Source organism: Leptonotus elevatus, chromosome 16 (assembly GCF_054856555.1).
Source record: "Leptonotus elevatus isolate MCC_2025b chromosome 16, RoL_Lele_1.0, whole genome shotgun sequence".
Lineage (NCBI taxonomy): Eukaryota > Metazoa > Chordata > Actinopteri > Syngnathiformes > Syngnathidae > Leptonotus > Leptonotus elevatus.
Genome location: NC_141254.1, coordinates 7,916,647 through 7,937,562, shown reverse-complemented (window position 1 = coordinate 7,937,562; position 20,916 = coordinate 7,916,647). Strand labels below are relative to the sequence as shown.

Here is a 20,916-nt window from a genome sequence, read left to right as displayed (position 1 = left end):
GTAAAATCAAGTCATCATCATTAAGGCCACTCTAACCGGATTTTGGCTCAGTACATTTTCAAATTAAACTATTTAGCGACTCACGATTATGATGTCGTTGTCGTTGATTCCACGACAGGTCATAAATAGCCATTTGCGTATTTATTATTAGTTTGTTTTGCAATCTATGTGTCCGATTCATCGACAATGACTGATGTAAATAAAATTTAAAAACGTGCACCATTATTCTTATTTTGAAAATAAATGGAACTGTAAGTGTGATGCACTTTGATAAATTGTTGCTCGCGCTACTGCGGGCCGAATAGGAGCTGTTCTTTCTCCAAATGCGACTCGGTACCCACTGGCAGGCTTCGACGGGGGCATGGCGGCACAAGCAACGGCCTGCTGCGGGCCCTAGTGTCGACTCTCCGGAGGAGGGAACAGCGTAAAGGGAGGGGGCAAGCCGGCAGGCGCGGGATGATGCTGAAGCACCAAGGAGCAGCACTACTTCACACAGGTCAGCCAACATCCATCCATCCATCCATCCATCTATCAATCTGTCCATCTATCTGTCCATCTATCTATCTATCTATCTATCTATCTATCTATCTATCTATCTATCCATCTATCTATCTATCTATCTATCTATCTATCTATCGGGTGGGCTATAATAAATACTATCACCCCCCCCCCCACCCCACCCCCAAAACCCAAACAAAACAGGTTTCTGATTTTAATCAAAATCCTCTTTGATTAAACAGGAAAAAAAAGGAAAATTACATTATTAAAATCAACTATTGCCTTTTTCGATATTGTCCTCGCTCATCTGGGACATGCTTTATTTTGCCTGAAACAAAACACAAAATGTCAATACAGTTTTTTTTTCCTCTAGCAAAAAGTTGTAACATATTAATGAATATTATTTTCTTTATAGATAATACAAACATAAAAGTGTTTAATCTGGTGGACAGAACACACAATATACATATACTTCTAGGACTTTTGAAAACAAATGAGTATTTAATTTAAAGTTACTATGTGTTTTTCAAATGCAATTAAAAATAGGTTTTGTTGTTGTTTTTTGCACAAAATATGTTTCAAGCGCCGATGTGCCCCACCTGGCACCAAAATTTATTGAGCTATTTCCGAGAAAAGTTTGTGAAGCAATAAGAACGTTAAATACCCCCAACATGAGCTGCATTAACTCGTTCACTGCCAAAGCCAGCTGTATTTGGCAAATATCCATTGTAACTGGGAGGGCTTTTACAACACTCCCTGCCACAGAAACAGGTAACGTCGATGTAAGAGCATGTTTGATCACGCAAAATATCCACCACGGAGGACTTGTTTCCAGATATGTGGTACAACAGAATCTTTACTTGTGTGCTGTTCTGAGTTGAGTATATTGGAGCACATACAGTGGTTATTACTTGTCTACCATAGCCTGTGTAAATATGTCTTGGTGTTTGCAGGCGGGATGAGAGGAGACCTAATGGGACCAGAGCTTTTCTAAGCAACAACAGCGGCAACGGACAATGGGCTACAAGGTACAAGTCATACACAGGACACGGAGGGCTGAATGAGAAAGTCAGTCATTCAAAGGTGTGCTCAAACAGTTGTCACAGCTAATAGTGACTCGTCCTCCGCATCACGAGTCCTAACAGGCAACATTTTAACAAGCTATCGGTCGTCTAGAACAACAACCAGCCTTCAAATTATCATGCAATTAAAAAAAAAAATCCTTTATTTTTAGATACAGTTTCATATAATTCAACATTTTCACAATTTTCTCTCTACTATATATTTGTTAATGATTCATATACAGTAAATCTAAATAGGAGTTCCAGGTTCAGAGTTCCACTATTTTGTTGATTTATTATTATTATTTTGTACAGTTAATAACTCAATTTTATTAGGTCGCCCATTTATTTTGGGTGTAGTTCTACTAGCGGCAACTAGATGGAGACACATTACTTAGTTTGACAGAAAAAAACGAGTGAAAACAGGAAGTAGGCCTATTACAAGCTCAGCCTAATTTTTGCTAAAGATTAATTTGTTAACAAAAAGCGACTCTTGTAAATTTTTGATTTCTTTAGTTATTTTTCCTTGTGGGAAAAAGTGTTTTTATATTAAATGTTGTTATGTATTTTCTAGAATACATTTTATTTGTGTTAGCTTTTTATATGAAATCCCACCCAAAATCATGATTTTAGAATTATTTTGATTTGTAAAATTATTGTGGAAAAAATGAGTAGTATACTTTTATTATTAAGTTTTGAACTGTTTTATTTATTTTTTTAACATTTTCAAATCATGCACATTGTCAATTTTTAAGATTTTTCCTATTTTTTTAATTTAAGTTTTGATTTTAAAAACATGCATACCTTTCCGATTATTTTTTGAATACTTAAAACTAATTATGTTTATTTATTTAGCCCTTAACCACAAGAGTCTGAAATATATTTTTGTGCTATTGTTGGTTATAATTTAAACCATATTTTGTTGAGTTAAATCTGACCCTGACAATCTATCATAAATCTCAATGGGATATACTATTTATTTATTTATCTTTTTACAGCTTGCTGCATATTTCCTTTTAGTTAAACTACAACCTTTTAAACTACGTACTTTCATTGCTCCGACATCAGATTCTCCATTGTCATCCATTACAAAGAACATTTATCCATCTATTTTTTTACTATGTTTATTATGCGGCCAATGAGCGATACGGGTCCAAGCAGCTTTGCCGCTTTTATTACAGATGGGTCACGTAATCAGCATTTAGCTCTGGGAAGAGAACACGGGGATTCAGGCCGACATCTTTAAGCAGATACTAAGTGACACTGCCATCTGTCACCCCGTCCTCGGGCAACCATGATGCCTGATCTTGTTGGTTACACAACCATACAGATGCATATTTTCGTTTCACTCGAAAACTGGGGGCTAAAATGTTCCAGCAAATCAGCCTCTTAGTGCTGCACTGAGATATGGAATATCGCAAATATATTTTTGACGATCTTTCTGATGAACCTCAGTTCAATCCAATCAAATCATGAAGTTCTTACCCAGTCTTAGAATATGGACAAAATAACTGAACATTTGTCAAGGCCTTCTTTGGACCTTTAATTTGAGTGACCTTTTCGATTTTTGCAAAGAGTTTTGACCTTTGATATCTCCTCAAGGTTATACCTTTTCCCCAATGAAAATAATAATCAGCTTTTTGGCTATATACATGTCCAACAACAGGCTGACAATTAGAGAAAAAAAGTTTGGCAATTTACATGTTTGACATTGCTGTATACTTCACCTTTGCTCTTTACTTTGAAATGTAACTTGTAGAAAGCCCAGAAGCCAAACAAAACATATGATGACTACCACCAGCTTATGTGTTGATTATGGTTTCAGTACTGGCCTTACTTTCAGATATTTATACTGGTATCGGCCTGACAAAAAAAAAAATTGGATTCAACATCCCTCGGTGTCGATTTGTGCAAAGTCAGACATGCTAAATTAAAGCCGGTTCACTAAATGAGGATTACTGCCCTTCAAGTACTTGAATAATCCACAGTGATACCCATCCCCTTCACCCAGAAAAAGATAAATAGGATGTTCCAGTCAAAGCAAAATGGAGCAGCAGCCGACTCAAAGGCCTCTTTGCTTTTTTTTTTCTTGCTTTTTTTTTTATTCCCCCGAGGTCAGTCCTAAAAAAAAGAGAGATAAAATCTCATCCCTTGGTCATCATCTGAAAAGAGCAGATTAATTTTCAGTAAAATGCAAGCGAGCCATCAATCATTATGCGGATAAACAAAAAGTGTCAATGACAACCGGGTCAAGTGTGGGAGGAGCACCCCCTCCTTTTTTTTGGTTTAGTCCCCCCCCCCCCCCCCTCTCTTATAGCTCGGGCAAATGCATTTCACTTCCCCTCCTTGTTTTCTACAGTTGCTCATCTTTCCCTTTCTTCTACAGTTGCTCATCTTTCCCTTTCTCCCTCATACTGCCCGAGGGTCAGTTGAGTCGAGCTCTTTCTCACTGCCTCTTTTCTTCTTTACGATATGACGACCACAGCTAGTGCCGTAAACCATCTGGAATCTGAGAAAATAACACAATGAGTCTTTATCAGTCACGCAATGGGGAAATTCCAGTTTTTGAAAAGGCCACAGGTACTGGACGGCAAAATATCAAAACAAGTGTAATAAAACTAGTCAACTGAATTTTTATTTGGTTTTCATTTAAATTAGTATTTTTAAATGGTTATAAACTGTTTCATTTGGTGTATAATTAATGCCAATTGAGCCACAGCAGCAAACACATTTCATGGAAGAGAAAAGCGATACCTTGTTGGACTGGTGTCAAATTCAAGAAAATAACACAGAGGATTATTAAATTCATTGTTTTAGACAATCGACCACTGTCTGTCATGGGAAACACTGGCCTAGGCTTTTGATAAAACATCAGAAAGATGGAATCTTAATTGTCTGAAATGCTACCTAGCCTGTTGGTTTGTTGGGCGAGGAGTTCAACCTTGATGGTATACAGATGCCATAATTCAGATTGCCAGCCTTGCATTTTGTTTTAGTTCTTGTTTAACCTCACTTCTTACCTGTTGGATTTACGTCTCGTCGTGGTTTCCAGAAGTACTTGAGGTTTGCTTCAGTGATTTTCTCTTTTCTATCAAATTTCTGACTTAAGTTGGATTTTTTTTCAACTTGTTCACCATTTAGTGATCCATTCTTCCGCTGCTTGCCATCAGCAATAATTCTCGGTGTTCCGATCGATCGGCCGATTTCCATGGAAAAGTACCCGATAGGGCTATATTGAAAAAATATTGAGATTGCAATATTGGGAAATGTGAAGAGAGTCATTTTTTTAAATCAGATTCATCAACTAATTGAACAAATAATTGACGGATTAATCAACCATTCTTTATTTCCAGAATATATTTTGACATTTATTTTGTTTAAAACAATTTTATTTTTTTTGCAATTGTCTCTTAGTTGACTTTTGGCAAAATTAATGAATGGTACATCCTGGACTTGTCACCAGCCAGTCACAGTGCATATTTCATTTTTAAATATTATTTTATTTTAAAATTATGCTGTTTTTATTTTTGTTTATTTTACCTTTTTTTCCCCCCCTAAATATTTATTTTGCTGAGATATTAGTTTAATTCAAAACATTAAACAAAATAATAGGAACACATTTAACAATATTCTCCAAAAAATGTTTTGGATTTTAAAATAATAAAAAAATATAACAGTATTTACTTACATTTTCTGAATTTAGATTTCTTTTTAATGCATTTTTTTTGTGTGTGTAAAATATTTTATTTCAAAACATGACATTTCACAAAAGCCCCACCACCCCCTCAGTTGACACATCCGTCATCCTTCTGGACACTTAAACCTACCAGTCATGTCAGTGAGTATTTTTAGAGCAATACAAACGTGATATCTTCGAGATTGAGGCAAAATCGTCTACAGTATGCAGTTGAAAGGTATGTTCAAATCATAATATTAAAGTAAGCTAAAAAGCGGACAACTATCGAGGCTAAGCATACATACCTGTTGTCTTCAAACAAAATAATAGCTTAATAAAGTCAATTTAAATCATTAAATTGAGATGAAATCGTTATTTCAGTATTCTGTGTACTGACCGGCGTCCAAATATGAATTTTTTTGTTGCAGATCCCTGGGGCAGCAATGGACCGCGTGAGCCTGCTGTGGCGTCTGCGTCGCCGTGCCCGCCGCGGCGCCCTCTGCATGGGCTTGTTCTGCATCGCCATGACGCTTCTGTACGCCCTGTGCGCCGAGAACAGCGTGACCGTCACAGACGCCATCTTCGGCGTGCGGGCGCGGACCCGGGCCCAGCCTCGCACTCACACCGTCGTCAAGGTACGCATCAGCAGCGTTTGCCATTGTAAAGTCTATTTTTTGTTTTATTGATTTTTTTATTTGGTTTCAATTAGCGCTGTCACTATCGAATATTTTTAGAATTGATTAATCTATTGATTATTCAGTCAATTCATCGACTAATCAGATTCATTTTAATTTTGCATTATAGTGTATTACAAAAACTTTTTTTTTTCTGATTACTGTTTATTAACTCATTCACTCGCAGCCATTTTCACTGAAGCAATCCCCTTCACTCCCGGCTGTTTTACTGTATTTTGACTGATTTTGCAAGACCCACAGAATATTGTGTTCTATTTAGTGCTGTCAAAGCGTTAACTGATTAATTAATCACAAAAAATGATCGCATTAGTCATGATTTAACGCAGATTAATCGCACTATTAATTTTGACCATAGATTATCCTTTAGCGTGACAGCGGATGGCTACGTTTAAGGTAGCACAGGCTGTGTTTTAGCAATAAACATAATTACATGCATTAAAGTAAAGCATTTAATAAATGTTTGCGTATCACATTTAGAATATTTGTTCATGTCAAAATATTGGGGTAATTTTTTTCCATTTAAAATTATGCAAGTAATTAACTGATTAGAAAAAGAGGAGGATGAGCGAGTGCAGTGGATCAAAGAAATGTTGAAGACTTCCTCATAACATTAAATGTCAAAAGAATATTTTTTTTCTCCAGAAAAAAAAAAGTCAAAGAATTAACAAAACCGGTGCTCTTCAAATTTGGCGGGGGGAAAATTGTGATAAAAAATGCCTTTTTTTATTAAGCGATTAATCGTGATTAATCAAAATTCTAAGATGTGATTAATCTGATTTAAAATTGTCATTACACTCTTTCTTGCTTTACACGAGCGTATCCAAAAGATAATTGCCATTACATTAGATTTCCTGTCTGTCATCATGAAAAAGAAGGACATCTTCTACCTGAAGTTTCATCAAAATCAGACATCTTGCCAACATTCTGATCTTTTCCCCTTTTGGAAAACAATGATTGCCCAGGTTGAAGCTAGTACATCAAACCCCTCTTCTTTTTTAATCTCTATATGAAAACGAAGAACAAATAAACAACAATCACTGGTTAACTCATTTGCTCTGAAACTTTATACGTTTTAAGTGTCCCAAAAGACGTATTTATACGTTTTTGATGTTTTTTACGTCTTTTGGGACACTTAAAACGTTTAAAGTTTCAGAGCAAATGAGTTAACCAGTGATTGGTGTTTATTTTGTTCTTCGTTTTCATATAGAGATTAAAAAAAAGAGGGGATTGATGTACTATGTTACCGGTTCAATCATTGTTTTCCAAAGAAAAATCAGATGTTGGCAAATGTCTGATTTTGATTAAACTCAAAAGATGTCTTCTTTCATGAAGGACTACAGAAATCAATGAACAATTATCTTTGATATGCTGAAATCAGAAGATTTGGACAATTTTAAATAAAAAAAATGTCTCCAAACGATTACTCGATTATTAAAATAGTCGTCGTTTATTTTGATAATTGATTACTTGTCGATTAATTTTGACAGCTCTCGTTTCCATTGTTTAAGCCACATCCCCGCTGATGTGCACTGCTTACACACACACACACACACACACACACACACACACACAAAAATTTAACTCCCATCATGCGACCTCTCCATCAGGTGCTACGAGGTAGCGCCAAGCTCCCGAACGTGGACCCCCAGAAGCTCCCGGGTGTGGTCCCCGGCGACCCCCGCCGGCCCATCCCAGTGCTGTCCTCGCCCAACCAGACCCGGGATCACCAGCCCATTAAGCCAAAGTCCAGAGAGGGCGTGGGTTTCATCACGAGCATGCTGCCGCGGACCCTTGTGCGAGCGCTGGACACCCTCTTCGGAGGCCGCCAGCAGGGTCAGCTGAGCGGCAAAGGCAGCGACGCCGAGTTCTTTGGGCCCAACAGCCTTTTGGGGAAAGTGTGGAACGAGCGCATGTCCAGTAACATGCTGTCAAACAGGCTGAAGAAGGTGGCCGCCAACTATCAGGTGAGGATGGATGATGGTGGGACGATTCAAAAAAAAAAAATGTCAACAACCAACCGGAAACATTTCATTTTTGGCGTAGCAGCCTTTGCTTGAAAAAGGCATAGATGGGAGTTAGTCCATTCTAGTTTTTAATGTTCCCTCCAGGCCATGAACAAATACGGCGTGGATCTCCCCAACGCGGCGGACATGGCTCGCAGGCCGACGTTGAGCGGGCCCGAGATCCTTTGCCAGCTCCAGCGGAAGGTGGAGCTGGCCACGCTGACGGCCGACCTGCCGCCTTTCTCCTCGCTGCCGTGGGCCTCGCAGCTGCCGCCCAAGCCGCTCGCCGCCGACGTGGGGCCATTCAAGAGCTGCGCCGTGGTGTCGTCCGCCGGCTCGCTTCGGAACGCCGGCCTCGGCAAAGAGATAGGTGGGAGCAAGTTGGCTGTCCGCACGACAAAGGGCTTAAACGTGTACTTTCATTTGCAGATTTTTTTCTGTTGTTTCCTTTTCTTTCTTTTCTCACTTTTTCCCTTTCATTCCTTTTTTTTCTTTTCCCATTTTCCTCTTTTCTTCACTTTTATTGACTTTTTGTCCTTTCCCATTTTTTACTCTCATTCCCTTTTCATTATCTCTTTCATTTCCTTTTTCTCTTTTATATTTTGTTCTTTTTTGCTATTTTTCTGTTTGCCTATTTCGTTTCTTTCCTGTTTTCTTATAGTCCCTTTTCCTTTGAATTCTATTTTTTCAATTGTTGTCATTTTTTCCCCTTTATTTCCGTTTTATAACTAGAAAAAAGGGAAAATAAGTTTTTCCTTCTTTTCCCCTCTTACTATGCCTTGTTTTTTTCCTTTTCTATTTGTCCTATTCTTTTTTCTTTTCTCCCTTTTCATCTCATGTTTAGTCATTCTTTTTTTCCATTTTCACTCATTTTTCCATTTTCTAACTAGAAAAAAAAGGATTACGTTTTCTTTCCCCCTTTGCCTCATTTTGTTTTTTTCTATTTTTTATCTTCTTTTTTTCTGTTGTTTCTTTTTCTCTTTTTGTTTCATGTTTAGTCGCTCTCGTTTCCTTTTTCACTCTTTATTCCTTCCTCTGCTTTCGTTCATCTCACTTTTATCTTTCCTTTTCGCTTTTTTCGCTTTTTGCCAAGTCTTTTTCCCTTCTTCCTTTTTTTTTTGTAAATTTCCCCCTTAATAATAAAGGAAGTAAGAGAAAAATGAAATGCAGCGAAACAAGGAATTTCCTTGTTCCCTTTTGAACCTTTTCCTTGTTTCTGCTCTTCTTCACATTTGGTTAAACTGACAGACTCCCATGATGCCGTGCTGCGCTTCAACGGTGCGCCCACCGACCGCTACGAGAAGGACGTCGGTTCCAAAACCACCATCCGCCTCCTCAACTCGCAAGTAAAGCCGCAGTAATAACATGAGAAATTAACTTTACACTTTTAGATTATAACGCGGTTGTCTTGCAGGTGATGGCGTCTGACCACCACCACTTCCTGTCCAGCTCTCTGTACAGCTCGGGTGTATTGGTGGCGTGGGACCCCGCTCCCTATTCCGCTAACCTCACAAAGGTGTTGCATACTACATCGATGTACATATCTACATTAAATAATAAATGTTAAGCGTCAAATATTTTGCTGACGACGTGCATTTTGCAGTGGTTAGAGCACACCGACTACCCTATCTTCACCCAGTACCAGCGCTACAGGCGGCTGCACCCCCAGCAGCCCTTCTACATCCTACAACCGCGCTTCCTCTGGCAGATTTGGCAGCAAATACAGGACAACATGCCGGAGCCCATCCAGAAGAACCCGCCCTCCTCTGGCATGCTGGGTACCGTGCGCTTTGATTGAGTTTTTGTTGATCTCTCAACATTATTGTCACTTCATGTTTATTTTTATTTATTTGTTGCTGTGGCTATGGGTGTCAGGCGATTAAACTTTTTAACTTTAATGATTTCAATAGTTGACTCCCGATTAACTGCAAATTTTATATCGGTTCTGAATGTACAATAAAATGTTTTTCATACTCTTGTTAACCAAAAACGTGGGGAAAAAAATTAACTAATTGAAATATGGCTGCATTTTTTAGTCATTGATACAGTCATTTCATAATAATTCCTAAATATGAGTTAAAATTAAAAATATATAATGTACTGTAAAAAACAAGCGTGATATTAATTTGTGTTGAGGTCATTATCTGCCACTAGATGGCATAATTGCATTTGCAAGACGTGCATTTTTCTTTTCATAATAAGAGCTATCTAATCTTTAACATGAAGTAACTTGTGAAATTCTGCACATTTTAAAAATTGTAAAATACAACTTGACCTCAGTCTCTACAAATATATGCATTATTATAAAAGTTCTTACTGCTAAATTTTGACATGCTGCATTGCGACTTGGAAAGTGCAGGCTTTACAAGTAAGGGGCTCATTAATCACGTGTTTAAAAAAAAAAGAAGTAAATTATTGTCTTCTTTATTTTCTTTTTTTTGGTCTTTCGAATGTTTTTTTTGTCTTTCTTCCATAACGACTGTATGTTGAAAGTAGCACCAGTCCGTTTTGTGTGTGTTGTGACAGAATTGTTTTGTTTACATAGACCTTTGTTTAGCTTGTCTGTCAGATTGTTTTTTGTTTAAAAAAAGATTTGGTTTGGTTTTTCGGGGCTTGTTGGTTATGTTTGTGACATTATGTCTTTTGTGTTATAAAAAATCGGTCAAATTAAAAAAAATTGTGCCACATTAAATTAACTCAAAATTTGACACCCCTAATAATGGCCATATTAACCAACTAGTTACAGACACGGATATGTAAAGCTATTTTTGTGACTTCAAAAGTTTGAAATGTGCTGAAGCTCCTTTTCAATACGATAAATTGGACCAAGTTGGGGTTTTCTTCTCTTTCCTCCATTCAGGCACAGTGCTGATGATGTCCATATGCGAGGTGGTGCACATTTATGAGTTCCTGCCGTCTCGCCGCAAGACGGAGCTGTGCCACTACTACCAGCGCTTCTACGACGCCGCCTGCACCCTGGGCGCCTACCATCCGCTGCTCTATGAAAAGAACCTGGTCAAGCGCATGAACCAGGGGCCCGACAGCGACATCTACACCCACGGACGCGTCACGCTGCCCGGATTCAGCAGCCTTAAGTGCAACACAACACGTGCAGGTTAAACCGCCCTGCATGACGAGCGAGTTGGAACACACACTGGAGTCCAAATTTTATAGATGTGCCTGCTGAAAATATGTGTAATATAGATGATATCATTAATGAATTGCGAAATTCCGGGAATTTTCCAAGTTGGAAATAGGCATGGGCCGGTTACCGGGTTCAAGGTATGCACGGTTTTTAAAACTTTCCATTAGTTGTACGAGCTGTTTATTTGTTGTTGTTTTTTGCTCTCGCTGTGACTTGACTCCTCCACCTTCCATTGCTGGTGTGAGCAGTCAGTGAGGGTATTGGTAGAAGGATATTTTTACTTACAAACGTCATCATCACACTGACAAATTGATGATAATATTAATATATTAGTAGAATGCTTTCTTGAAATGTTTACAACTAGCTATAAGAGCTACAATTGGTGAAATAAATAATAGATGCTACAATAGCAGTTAACTAGCTAATTAGCATAGCGAATTTGTTTGTTTTCGCTTTGAAGTTACTTCATAAAGCCGATAGAAGAGAGAGAAGTAGAAAAGTAGCTACTCGTTTTCTGAGAAATAAGTTCTTTAACAGTTGTACTACATTTTTAATTTACTCAGAAAGGTTCAATAATTTTCTTTTTATGATTCACCACCGAGGCAGATAACAAGCTGACTTGCATACCTACCTAGCATTGCTAAGATTTGTTTTTGCTCTGATGCTACTTCACAAAACCGAGAAGAGAAAAGCAGTAGCTACTAATTTCAAGAGAAATGTTATCATGCAGGTGCACTGCATTTGGATGTTATTCCCCCATTTTTTTTTTATTATTTTCATTTACTAACGTATCAACAGAGTACATTCAATGAAAAATGTTCCTTACTCAAACAATTCAAAACAATACACATTTGCCCTGAAACTGCGATATTCATGGGCAGTCATCATATCGTCAGAATCTAATACTGGCCCGTGCCTAGTTGGAAACTTTTACATGGGAATTATCAGGAATTTTTGGGAAGGAAAGGCCGCTTGATGAAAATAAAAACTTGACTGAAAAAAGCAGTTAGGCACAGTAATGCCCTCACACATGGGCAAGAAGAGCAATCTATTTTGCATGGATGTCTAAACGAAACAGATGTTTATACCTGAAAATATCCAATTTGGAGTGTTACTCAAACTGGATAATTTTTTTCCCTGACTATGTTGCTGAAAAAGCAACTTTTTTTTTTGTTGTTGCTAAAATTAACACACATCATCTTGAAGGGAAAAATATGTGAAAAGAACAGTTTGTTAGTCCGGTTGTAGCATACTTGATAAATAGATTGATTTGGGGGGTAATGAATGTCTTTTTTTTTTTATGGGCATTAATTACATCTCATATTGATGCTTTAAATAGTCACATGTTATGTTGGTGGTGGGGGAAGCTCTTGGGGAAACATGAATGTGTGCGTGTGTGTGCATGCGTGTGTGTGTGTGTATGTATATATATATATATATATATTATTAGGCATTACTACTGTAACATGAAATACTTTGCTCAAAATACCCCTGAAATCTTTCCACACTTTACTGTTTTGCAAGTGAGCCACTGCACACCTTAAACTACTGATGAGTTCCACTTTTGTTTCCATGATGACCAGAGGCGGAGCTAAGGGGTTGAGAGCAGCCAAATGACCTCCACTCACCGACGACGCAGAGAAATAATAAGTGAATGCCGGTAGGAGGCAGCATTTTATACATTTTATACACTTGTCAGTTAGTGTGGCCCGCTCACTGCTCAACTCGTCAACAGAGTTGCTTAGCACCAAAATCCACAAGATGGTGCCAAAGCCACTCTTTTGTATTAAGCAGGGATTTTTCAGTAAATAAGTGTAGTCTCTAAAGAACCGAACATCCACATTTTTCAAATTTGAGGACAAGCCAGAATACCCAGAGAAGCCACACGGGCACAGGGCGATTCAAACTCAGAACCTCTCAACTGTGAGGCAGATGTGAAACCACTAGCTACTGTGCTAGCTAAGAGATTAGTAACCACTGAAGGAGATTTACGATCCACGTTTTCAGCTCTAAGCTCTGAAAAATGGCAGCTCTTGTCAAGAAATGGACTTGAATGTGGTTTTTGAGGACAATATAACTGTAGGAGATGTGCACAACAAGCAAGCCCTTGAAATTTTGGAATGAAATTATCTATCGTACATTGTCAAAAATATATAAGAAGTCACTTGCTTAAAGGATCACTGTAGTTACATGATGTAATTTTTCTATGATCTGCTTTTTTATCGCCCCCATTCACCGTTATGACGAAAGCAGTTGTCACCACGAGTATTTTTATACGTCGCAGCAGACATGCAAAACATTGCAATGAATCTGTTGCAATTTTGTTTCCTGGAAAAGGCAAAAACTGATTTTTTTGCAGGGAGCTACAGCATGTGTAAAAAGTGTTATTATAAATAGAAATAGTAACTCTTTCGTTGCCATGGCAACCGTGGGCAATGCTCAAGGGTTGGGATGAAAACAGCATCTACTTTGAAAAGAGGAGCCCCGAGTGTGCGTGTGGGGGGGCGATTTTTTGAATACTCGAAAAGACGAGAATAATTTTCACTCATGGAGGCAGCACTTCGTCAAACCACCCACAACACACAAACACACGCAATGCAGTTCTGCTTACCTATTTGTCTTAGACATAATGACTTATATTACTATGACTATGTCGGACAATCATTTGTGTGTTGATTATCATAGGCTAACACTGTAAGCTAATGCTAATGACTGCAGCTCTGCTTACCATTTGGGTTTTAAGGCGTAGGGGCGGTTCTGCAAGGACTTTTATACATCACAATAGACTCTTTTCTTGGTTTTCTGTGTAAAATAAATGTACGTAGGTGGATATATTTTATTATATTAAACAGCACTTCTTAAAATTATCCCAAAATGACAAAAGTTATAGTGTAAGATGTAATATTAATTAAAACATTGAGCTGTCTTATTAAATTAGATAATAAACAGTTTTCTCTTGACATTTCGTCATTCAAGCGTCATTTATCAATGTGTCTTCCTATTTTTCTTTTTCGCCTCCTGTGGGCGAGGAGGCAGATTTCGTTCCACGCAGGCATGGAATGTCCATCCACTATAAGTTGACTTTGAGCTGTGGCGCGTTCCTGTGAGATTTAAGAAGCACATTTTTTAAATGTATTTACAAGGTTACCAGAGAGAGAGACTCAGCTGAATTATTGATGTCAGTGCTTTTCTGAGGGCAACGTTTGATCTCTATGCAGCCATTCGTCGCACCTTGCATGTTTCATTTTTGCGAGGAGTCTCTTAGCTTTCTTTTGCCTCAGCACGTCTTTCTGAAGTTTTGTCTTTCTAATCCTCCTCTTAAGAGGAGTCACCTTTACTGATGTCATGAATGGTGAACCTGTGAGAGCATTTTGTCCACCCTCGTTCAGTTTTGCTATAAACCCCCCAAAATATTAAAACCAACAAATGCTCATAAATACAGATACAAAATACCAAAATCCCCTAGCTTATGTGGTGTCATGGTGTTTTGTTTTGTTTTGTTTTTGAGAGTTTTGTAGAATCACGTTCACTTCCCTGTAAGAAACCCTGCAGGCTTTTGCTAAATGGCAAAACAAAAAAAAAAGCTCTTGATGTTTGTTTGGGTGTTTTCAAGGGGTTCAAATCCCATGCATGTGTTCTGTTCTATTCTGTCCTTCACTGTAGGAAACATCATGAATCAACGTCACTTCCTGAATAATAAAGCAGACTGTGTTTAAGGATGTTGCTTCACTGTCTGGTTCATTTCAATCTTAAATCTGTGTGCAATGTTAGAAATTATACAACTATTATCTGTGCACAATTTTAAACTGAGATTCAAATTTGAGATCCAGGATACTGTTAGAGTAGACAATATTTCCAAGCTTTCTCCGACAACAACAAAAAAACTCTCAAAAATATATAAGTTACTTTCATATACTGATAAAACGTCTTTACCCATCTCAAAATGGGAAACAGACTTGTCTATAGCTCCGGAATCTGTCTTTTGGATTCAAGTTTGTGAAAATGTTTTTAAAATGACAAAACACACAAATTTACAACTTATCCAATATAAAATTATTCACAGAACATACATTACTCAATATATGATGAAGAAAATGGGACTCTCAGACTCCGACATTTGTCTCCAGTGTTTACAAAACACTACAGACACTTATTTTCATGCTTTATGGTTATGTACTCCGGTTATGTGTTTCTGGACTAAAGTCTTAGAAAAACTTTCCGCTGTCTTGGACTGTAGGATACCGTTCTCTCCAAACTTGTGTTTGCTAGGTGACTTAACAACAATTGACTTACCACATAAACAATTTCAATCTATACTTGTAGCCCTTACTATCGCAAAAAAAACAATTCTTGTTAACTGGAAAAATAAACAAACTTTGAATATCGACCAATGGTCTAACCTCATAAATCATATTTTAATGGAAAAAATATCTGCCTCAAATAAAAACCAAATGTCAAAATTTAAAGAAACATGGTCTACGTATATAGAATTTTTTAACCTAAACTTGGATTTTAATTCTGCCTGTTAGCGAGAGCCACAGCAGCGTTATAACTTGCATTGATGTTTCTGTATTAGGCAATTTGTAACTAATGGTTGTGTTTCTATAGTCAGGAACCCGGCTGCTGCCAGCGGGATCGAGCGGATTCACCTCCGATGGGCACCAGGGGTTGATATTCGGATTCACGGCATGCCAGTGGGTTAATTCTGTGGGTGCTGTCCCCCCTGGCGGGGAGTGGGCGGGTCTGCCCCTCTGTTGGCTGCTGGGTGGCGGCTGCGTCTTGGCCGTTCCCTGGGTCTCTTGGGGGGTGCTGCGTTGCGGGGCTTTCCCTGGTGTCGGGGGCGGCGCCGTTCCGGCGCGGTCCGTCGCTCTGGGCCCGGCGACGCGGTTCGGGGCCTGTGGGCCGCCGGGGTGCCCGGTGGTTCCCTCTCCCCTCCCCCTTCCTCCCCCTTGCTGCCTCTCCCTCCTCGCCTCTCCCCGCCCGTCCTCCGCCTCCCTGTCCCCTCTCCCTCGTCACCCTTCCTCCTCCTCTCCCCCTCTCCTTGCGTCCCTGCCGCTGCCCCCTGCCCTTCCCTTCGTCCCCTTCCCTCCTCCCTTCCCCCTCCCCGGTACGCCTTCCTTCCCCTCCCCTGGGCCGGGGGCTCCATCCATGGCCCGGGTCTCGGTGCTATGGGGGCCGGTGGGGGTGGCTGGGGTTTGGTGTCGTGCCCGCCCCGCTCCGGTGGGCGTCCTGACACCTCGGGCGGGACCCAGTATCCGGGGGGCGAGCCCTATCGCCCCGCCGAGCGGGTCCCATAGGCCCGGGGGTCGTCCTTTGGCGCTGCCGCGGCCTGGGGGGCCCTGAGGTGTTGCGCTTGCTCTGTTCCGGCGGGGGTCGTCGGCTCCCCTCTTTGGTGGAGATTTTCATGCATGCCAGTTCCACCACACCAGCATCTACCGAAACTCAGACACAATCTGTTTCCTCCTCAGGTTGGTGGAGGCTGGTGTCTGCGGATCTCACGCGGCTTCGTCTGTCCTTCCTTCCTTTTCTCGGTCTCTCCTTTGGTCTCTTGAGGCCTCCCTGATTTTATGTTTTTTGGATTTGTTGGGGTCTGGATGTTTCTTGGGCTGGGGAGGAGTTCTGGTGGGGGGTGTCTGGTCGGTGCTGGATTTCGCCTTCCTTGGTTTTCTTCGGTCCCCTCGGGTCTCCTGGTGTTCGGTTTAGGTGAACGGTATGAGATTTTTTCTAATAGGTTTTCTGGTGAGCTAACAAATACACGCACGCACGCACGCACATACACATACTCACCCACACACACACACACAAAATTTTTTTTTTTTAATATATATATATATATTAAAAAAAAAAAAAAGAGCAATGATGATGACATTTCCGAATGAACAATACTGAGCTCTTAATGAAAAAAAAAAAAGAGTAGACAATATTAAGTATTGTACTCTTTGCGTGTTCAATTAACTGAATGGTGAGATTCTGGTGAAGAAGTCCCTTTGCAAAGGTAAATAATTATCAGAAGCTTCTGATGACAAAAGGCTGACGACACTGAAGCCGTGTTCCATCAGGTTGTGTGTCAGGCTCCACTGGAGTGGGCGTCCTGACACCTCGGGCGGGACCCAGTATCCGGGGGGCGAGCCCTATCGCCCCGCCGGACGGATCCCATATGCCCGCCGGGGTCCTGGTGGGGTGGATGGGGGCTTGGTGGGCCGGTGCGCCTCCTGCCCCCGCCCGGTTGGGGGGGGCCCCGCTGGTCACACCTCTTAACTCACTACACTAGGTTTGCACAATACACTTTTATAGACATATAGGGTACATAACACACTTTGGGGGGTGGGGTAGGGTGGAAACACCGTCTTCACCCTACAACTCCCCTCCAATTTTAATACACCACACAACTTATGGGTGGGGGGGGGGCTTGTGGGGGTGCCATCGGTTGGGGGCCGCAGTATAGAGCAGTGCTGCGGTCCCCTGTCCGTGTCGCCACCCGCCCCCCCCCCCCCCCGCCCTATCTATTTTTTTTAATGCACCACATACACTCAGCAACATGCTTGGGTGGCGGGTGGATCGGAGCGTGGGAATATCATTTCCATCGGCTCCGGTTCACCTGCTCCTAATTTTAATGCACCACACACACACACTTGTATATACACTGGGTGGGGTCACATTCACGGTTTAGGGGTAGAGTTCGCCAGTCCGCGAGCTGGCGGACTCAGTAACAGGGGTTAATTTTCACAAAGAACGCTGGGGTGACGACCGGGGCCTTCCCCCGCTGGGCCTGGGGTTCGGGGGTGTCGGCCGCCCTCGGGTGCCCCCATCTCCCCCTTCTGCCCCCGGTGTTCCGTCCTTCCACACGGCGGGGGGTGGGGTGGGCGCGGCTGCCCTCTCCGCTCCGCTGTCCGGCCCCTCTTCGGCGCCGGTGCCTGGGTGCGGGTGGTCCCCGGGGGCTGGGGGTCGGGGGTTGGGGGGCTGCCGGTTGGTCGGGGGGGGGCGGCTTTGTTGGGGGGGGGGCGGTGGTGGGGGTTGCGGGGTGGGGGGGTGCTGGGGGTGGGGGGTGTCTGGGGGATTGGGGGCATGGGGGCGGCTGGGGCTGGGTTGGGGTGGGTGGCGGGGGTGGATGGGGGGCGGGGGGTTGTGGGGCGGGGGTTGGGGGCCGGTGGGGTGCCTGGTGGGCCTGCAGTGCCCCGTCCTGCTGCGTTGGGCCGGGGGCGCGGGCCGTGTTGGGGCGGGGGGCGCTCCTGCTCCTGGGTTTGCTCTCCGGCCGGTGGCCCTGGTGGGGCCCGGGGGTCGTCCTTTGGCGCTGCCGCGGCCTGGGGGGCCCTGAGGTGTTGCGCTTGCTCTGTTCCGGCGGGGGTCGACGGCTCCCCTCTTTGGTGGAGATTTTCATGCATGCCAGATCCACCACACCAGCATCTACCGAAACTCAGACACAATCTGTTTCCTCCTCAGGTTATTGAATCGGTGGAGGCTGGTGTCTCGGATCTCACGCGGCTTCGTCTGTCCTTCCTTCCTTTTCTCGGTCTCTCCGTTGGTCTCTTGAGGCCTCCCTGATTTTATGTTTTTTGGATTTGTTGGGGTCTGGATGTTTCTTGGGCTGGGGAGGAGTTCTGGTGGGGGGTGTCTGGTCGGTGCTGGATTTCACCTTCCTTGGTTTTCTTCGGTCCCCTCGGGTCTCCTGGTGTTCGATTTAGGTGAACGGTATGAGATTTTTTTTTTCTAATAGGTTTTCTGGTGAGCTAACAAACACACGCACGCACGCACGCACGCACGCACACACACATACTCACCCACACACACAAAAAAAAAAATGTATGTATGTATATATGTATATATGTATGTATATATGTGTATATATATATATATATATATATTTATATTCACATATAACATATTATTGTCATGAGATGTTTAAGGTTAAGTTCTACTTAAAGGTCCATCCACATGGAAATTGGGCACTTAGACCTGCATTGTGAATCGAGCCTATGAGGTTTAAGATGTGATGCAATTCTTACAGTCATCTCACTCTTCCTGGCTTCCTGCTTTGTTTCCTTGATTTGAATGGTTTCATCATTCAGCGTTGGACTCGGACCACGGTCAACCGCAGGTCCAAGTGTGGCTGCGAATTTGTCACGTGTTTATGTAGAAAAGACACCAACATGCAACCAGACAAAGACAGACCTTGTGCGCAACAGCTATGAACGTCAACCATTACATCATGTGTACCTGAACAAGTTTACTTGTTTGTTCTTTTTCAACTGACGTTCCCGCAGACATGCAAACGCAACACCCACAAGACTCATTAATCAAGTCAAGATTTGGTCAAAACATTTGAATAATTAATGTGCCTAAATGAGCCTTTTGGGGACAGGGTCAGAGGTAGTTGAAAACAATGCGGTCGGTCTCATGTACACCAGAAGAAAGCAAGGCAGCTAAACTATTAAGGCAACAACAACAAACTATGATGTCATTGACAAAGTTCAGTCTGAGGTTTATTTCTGCATCAGAGGCGCATGTAATATCATATAGTGTATATAATCTGATATGATTTTACATACAATGGCTACAAAGGTTACATACTGTAGTAGTGCCATGTGTTGTGATGTGTGTATGCAAATTCCTGTGTTGTGAAAGCACCCTTAATGCAACATTTTTCTTGTACAGCAAACGTGCGACATACATTTTATTTATTCTACTTTCCCCGAGTGTGCTTTAAGATGAATTATGAAACCCCAGTTGAAGTTTGCTGTAAAACTTAACACGCAACAAAAATAATTACACATATTGTATACTGTATTTCAAAACAAGGCATACTTGTTTGAGAAACATTGCTAGCTTAGATTAGACACCATGATTATGCTGCATTCGAGGATGGTCGGAAGTCGGACATATGCGAGTTGGTTTTTCCCAGTTTAAGTAAACAACGGAAAAAACATATATATTTATTTTGGTCCTCAAAACGAATTTTGACCTCCAGTAAACTTTTATTTATTTATTGTTTAAAAAAAAAATCTTATTTCAGAAGCATTTCATACAGTTCAGTTCACCGTGTAATTTCATGCAGGGAGATAGCGGCATACTATCACGTATGCTGTGTTATGTGGAGATATGTCGAATATTTATGAATGAAGAAAGCGATCTAGTTTTATACTCGAGTAAATTGTGTTTTACCATTGACGGTCAACTACTGAACTGTATGAAATTGTTTATGAAATAAGATAAAAACAATAAATGAAGCTAAATTGCGAGAAGGTAAGATTGCTGGAGGTCAAAAAGAGTTTGACCCAGAAAACAGATGACAGATTTAAACTGGTTTATGAACAATATTTGAGAGAAATTGTGATATTGTGCATGTGGAAGAAGTTTTACATCTTTTGAGTTCATCTCGTAATAAACGGGAGCAAAAACAAAAGTATTTATATTTTTGTTGAGCATAAATAAAAATTGAACATAATGGAAGAAAAATATTCTGATCACTATTAATAAATGCCATTAGTCATTGATTTAAAAACGTCATTATTCAACTACTGAAACCCAACTTAGATAAATACACAGTCGTCCCCCACCATTCGCGAGAGATGGGGACTGAATAGCATTAGTGATAGTTTACTGCATTTTTAGGCCAATTGAACTCTCACCCCTCTGACACAAGTCAGTTGTAACTTGTGTTGATGCTTTCTCTCATTTACTGTAAATAATTATTTTCTTATTGTCCTCATTGTAATGATGCTTGATGTTGACTTCTTGTGTTCCAAGAGGGTGGGGCGACTTGGCTGTGGTTGGTGTTGCATGGACCATGCAAACATATAAAGCGAGTAGCGGGCCGATGTGACTCAACATTTCTTTGCTT

At 41.2% G+C, this 20,916-nt stretch overlaps 1 protein-coding gene across 1 annotated transcript; it reads left to right on the top strand.

Annotated features, from left to right (window-relative positions):
• The first annotated feature begins 279 nt into the window (after window positions 1-279).
• st6gal1 (ST6 beta-galactosamide alpha-2,6-sialyltranferase 1) lies at window positions 280-14,797 on the top strand. The gene is made up of 9 exons (XM_086099056.1): window positions 280-496; window positions 1,452-1,526; window positions 5,664-5,870; window positions 7,538-7,894; window positions 8,039-8,303; window positions 9,182-9,279; window positions 9,348-9,449; window positions 9,537-9,711; window positions 10,794-14,797. The coding sequence occupies exons 2-9, from the start codon at window positions 1,515-1,517 to the stop codon at window positions 11,051-11,053; spliced, it is 1,476 nt and encodes a 491-aa protein (XP_085955182.1). The 5' UTR covers window positions 280-496; window positions 1,452-1,514; the 3' UTR covers window positions 11,054-14,797.
• The last annotated feature ends 6,119 nt before the right edge of the window (window positions 14,798-20,916 follow it).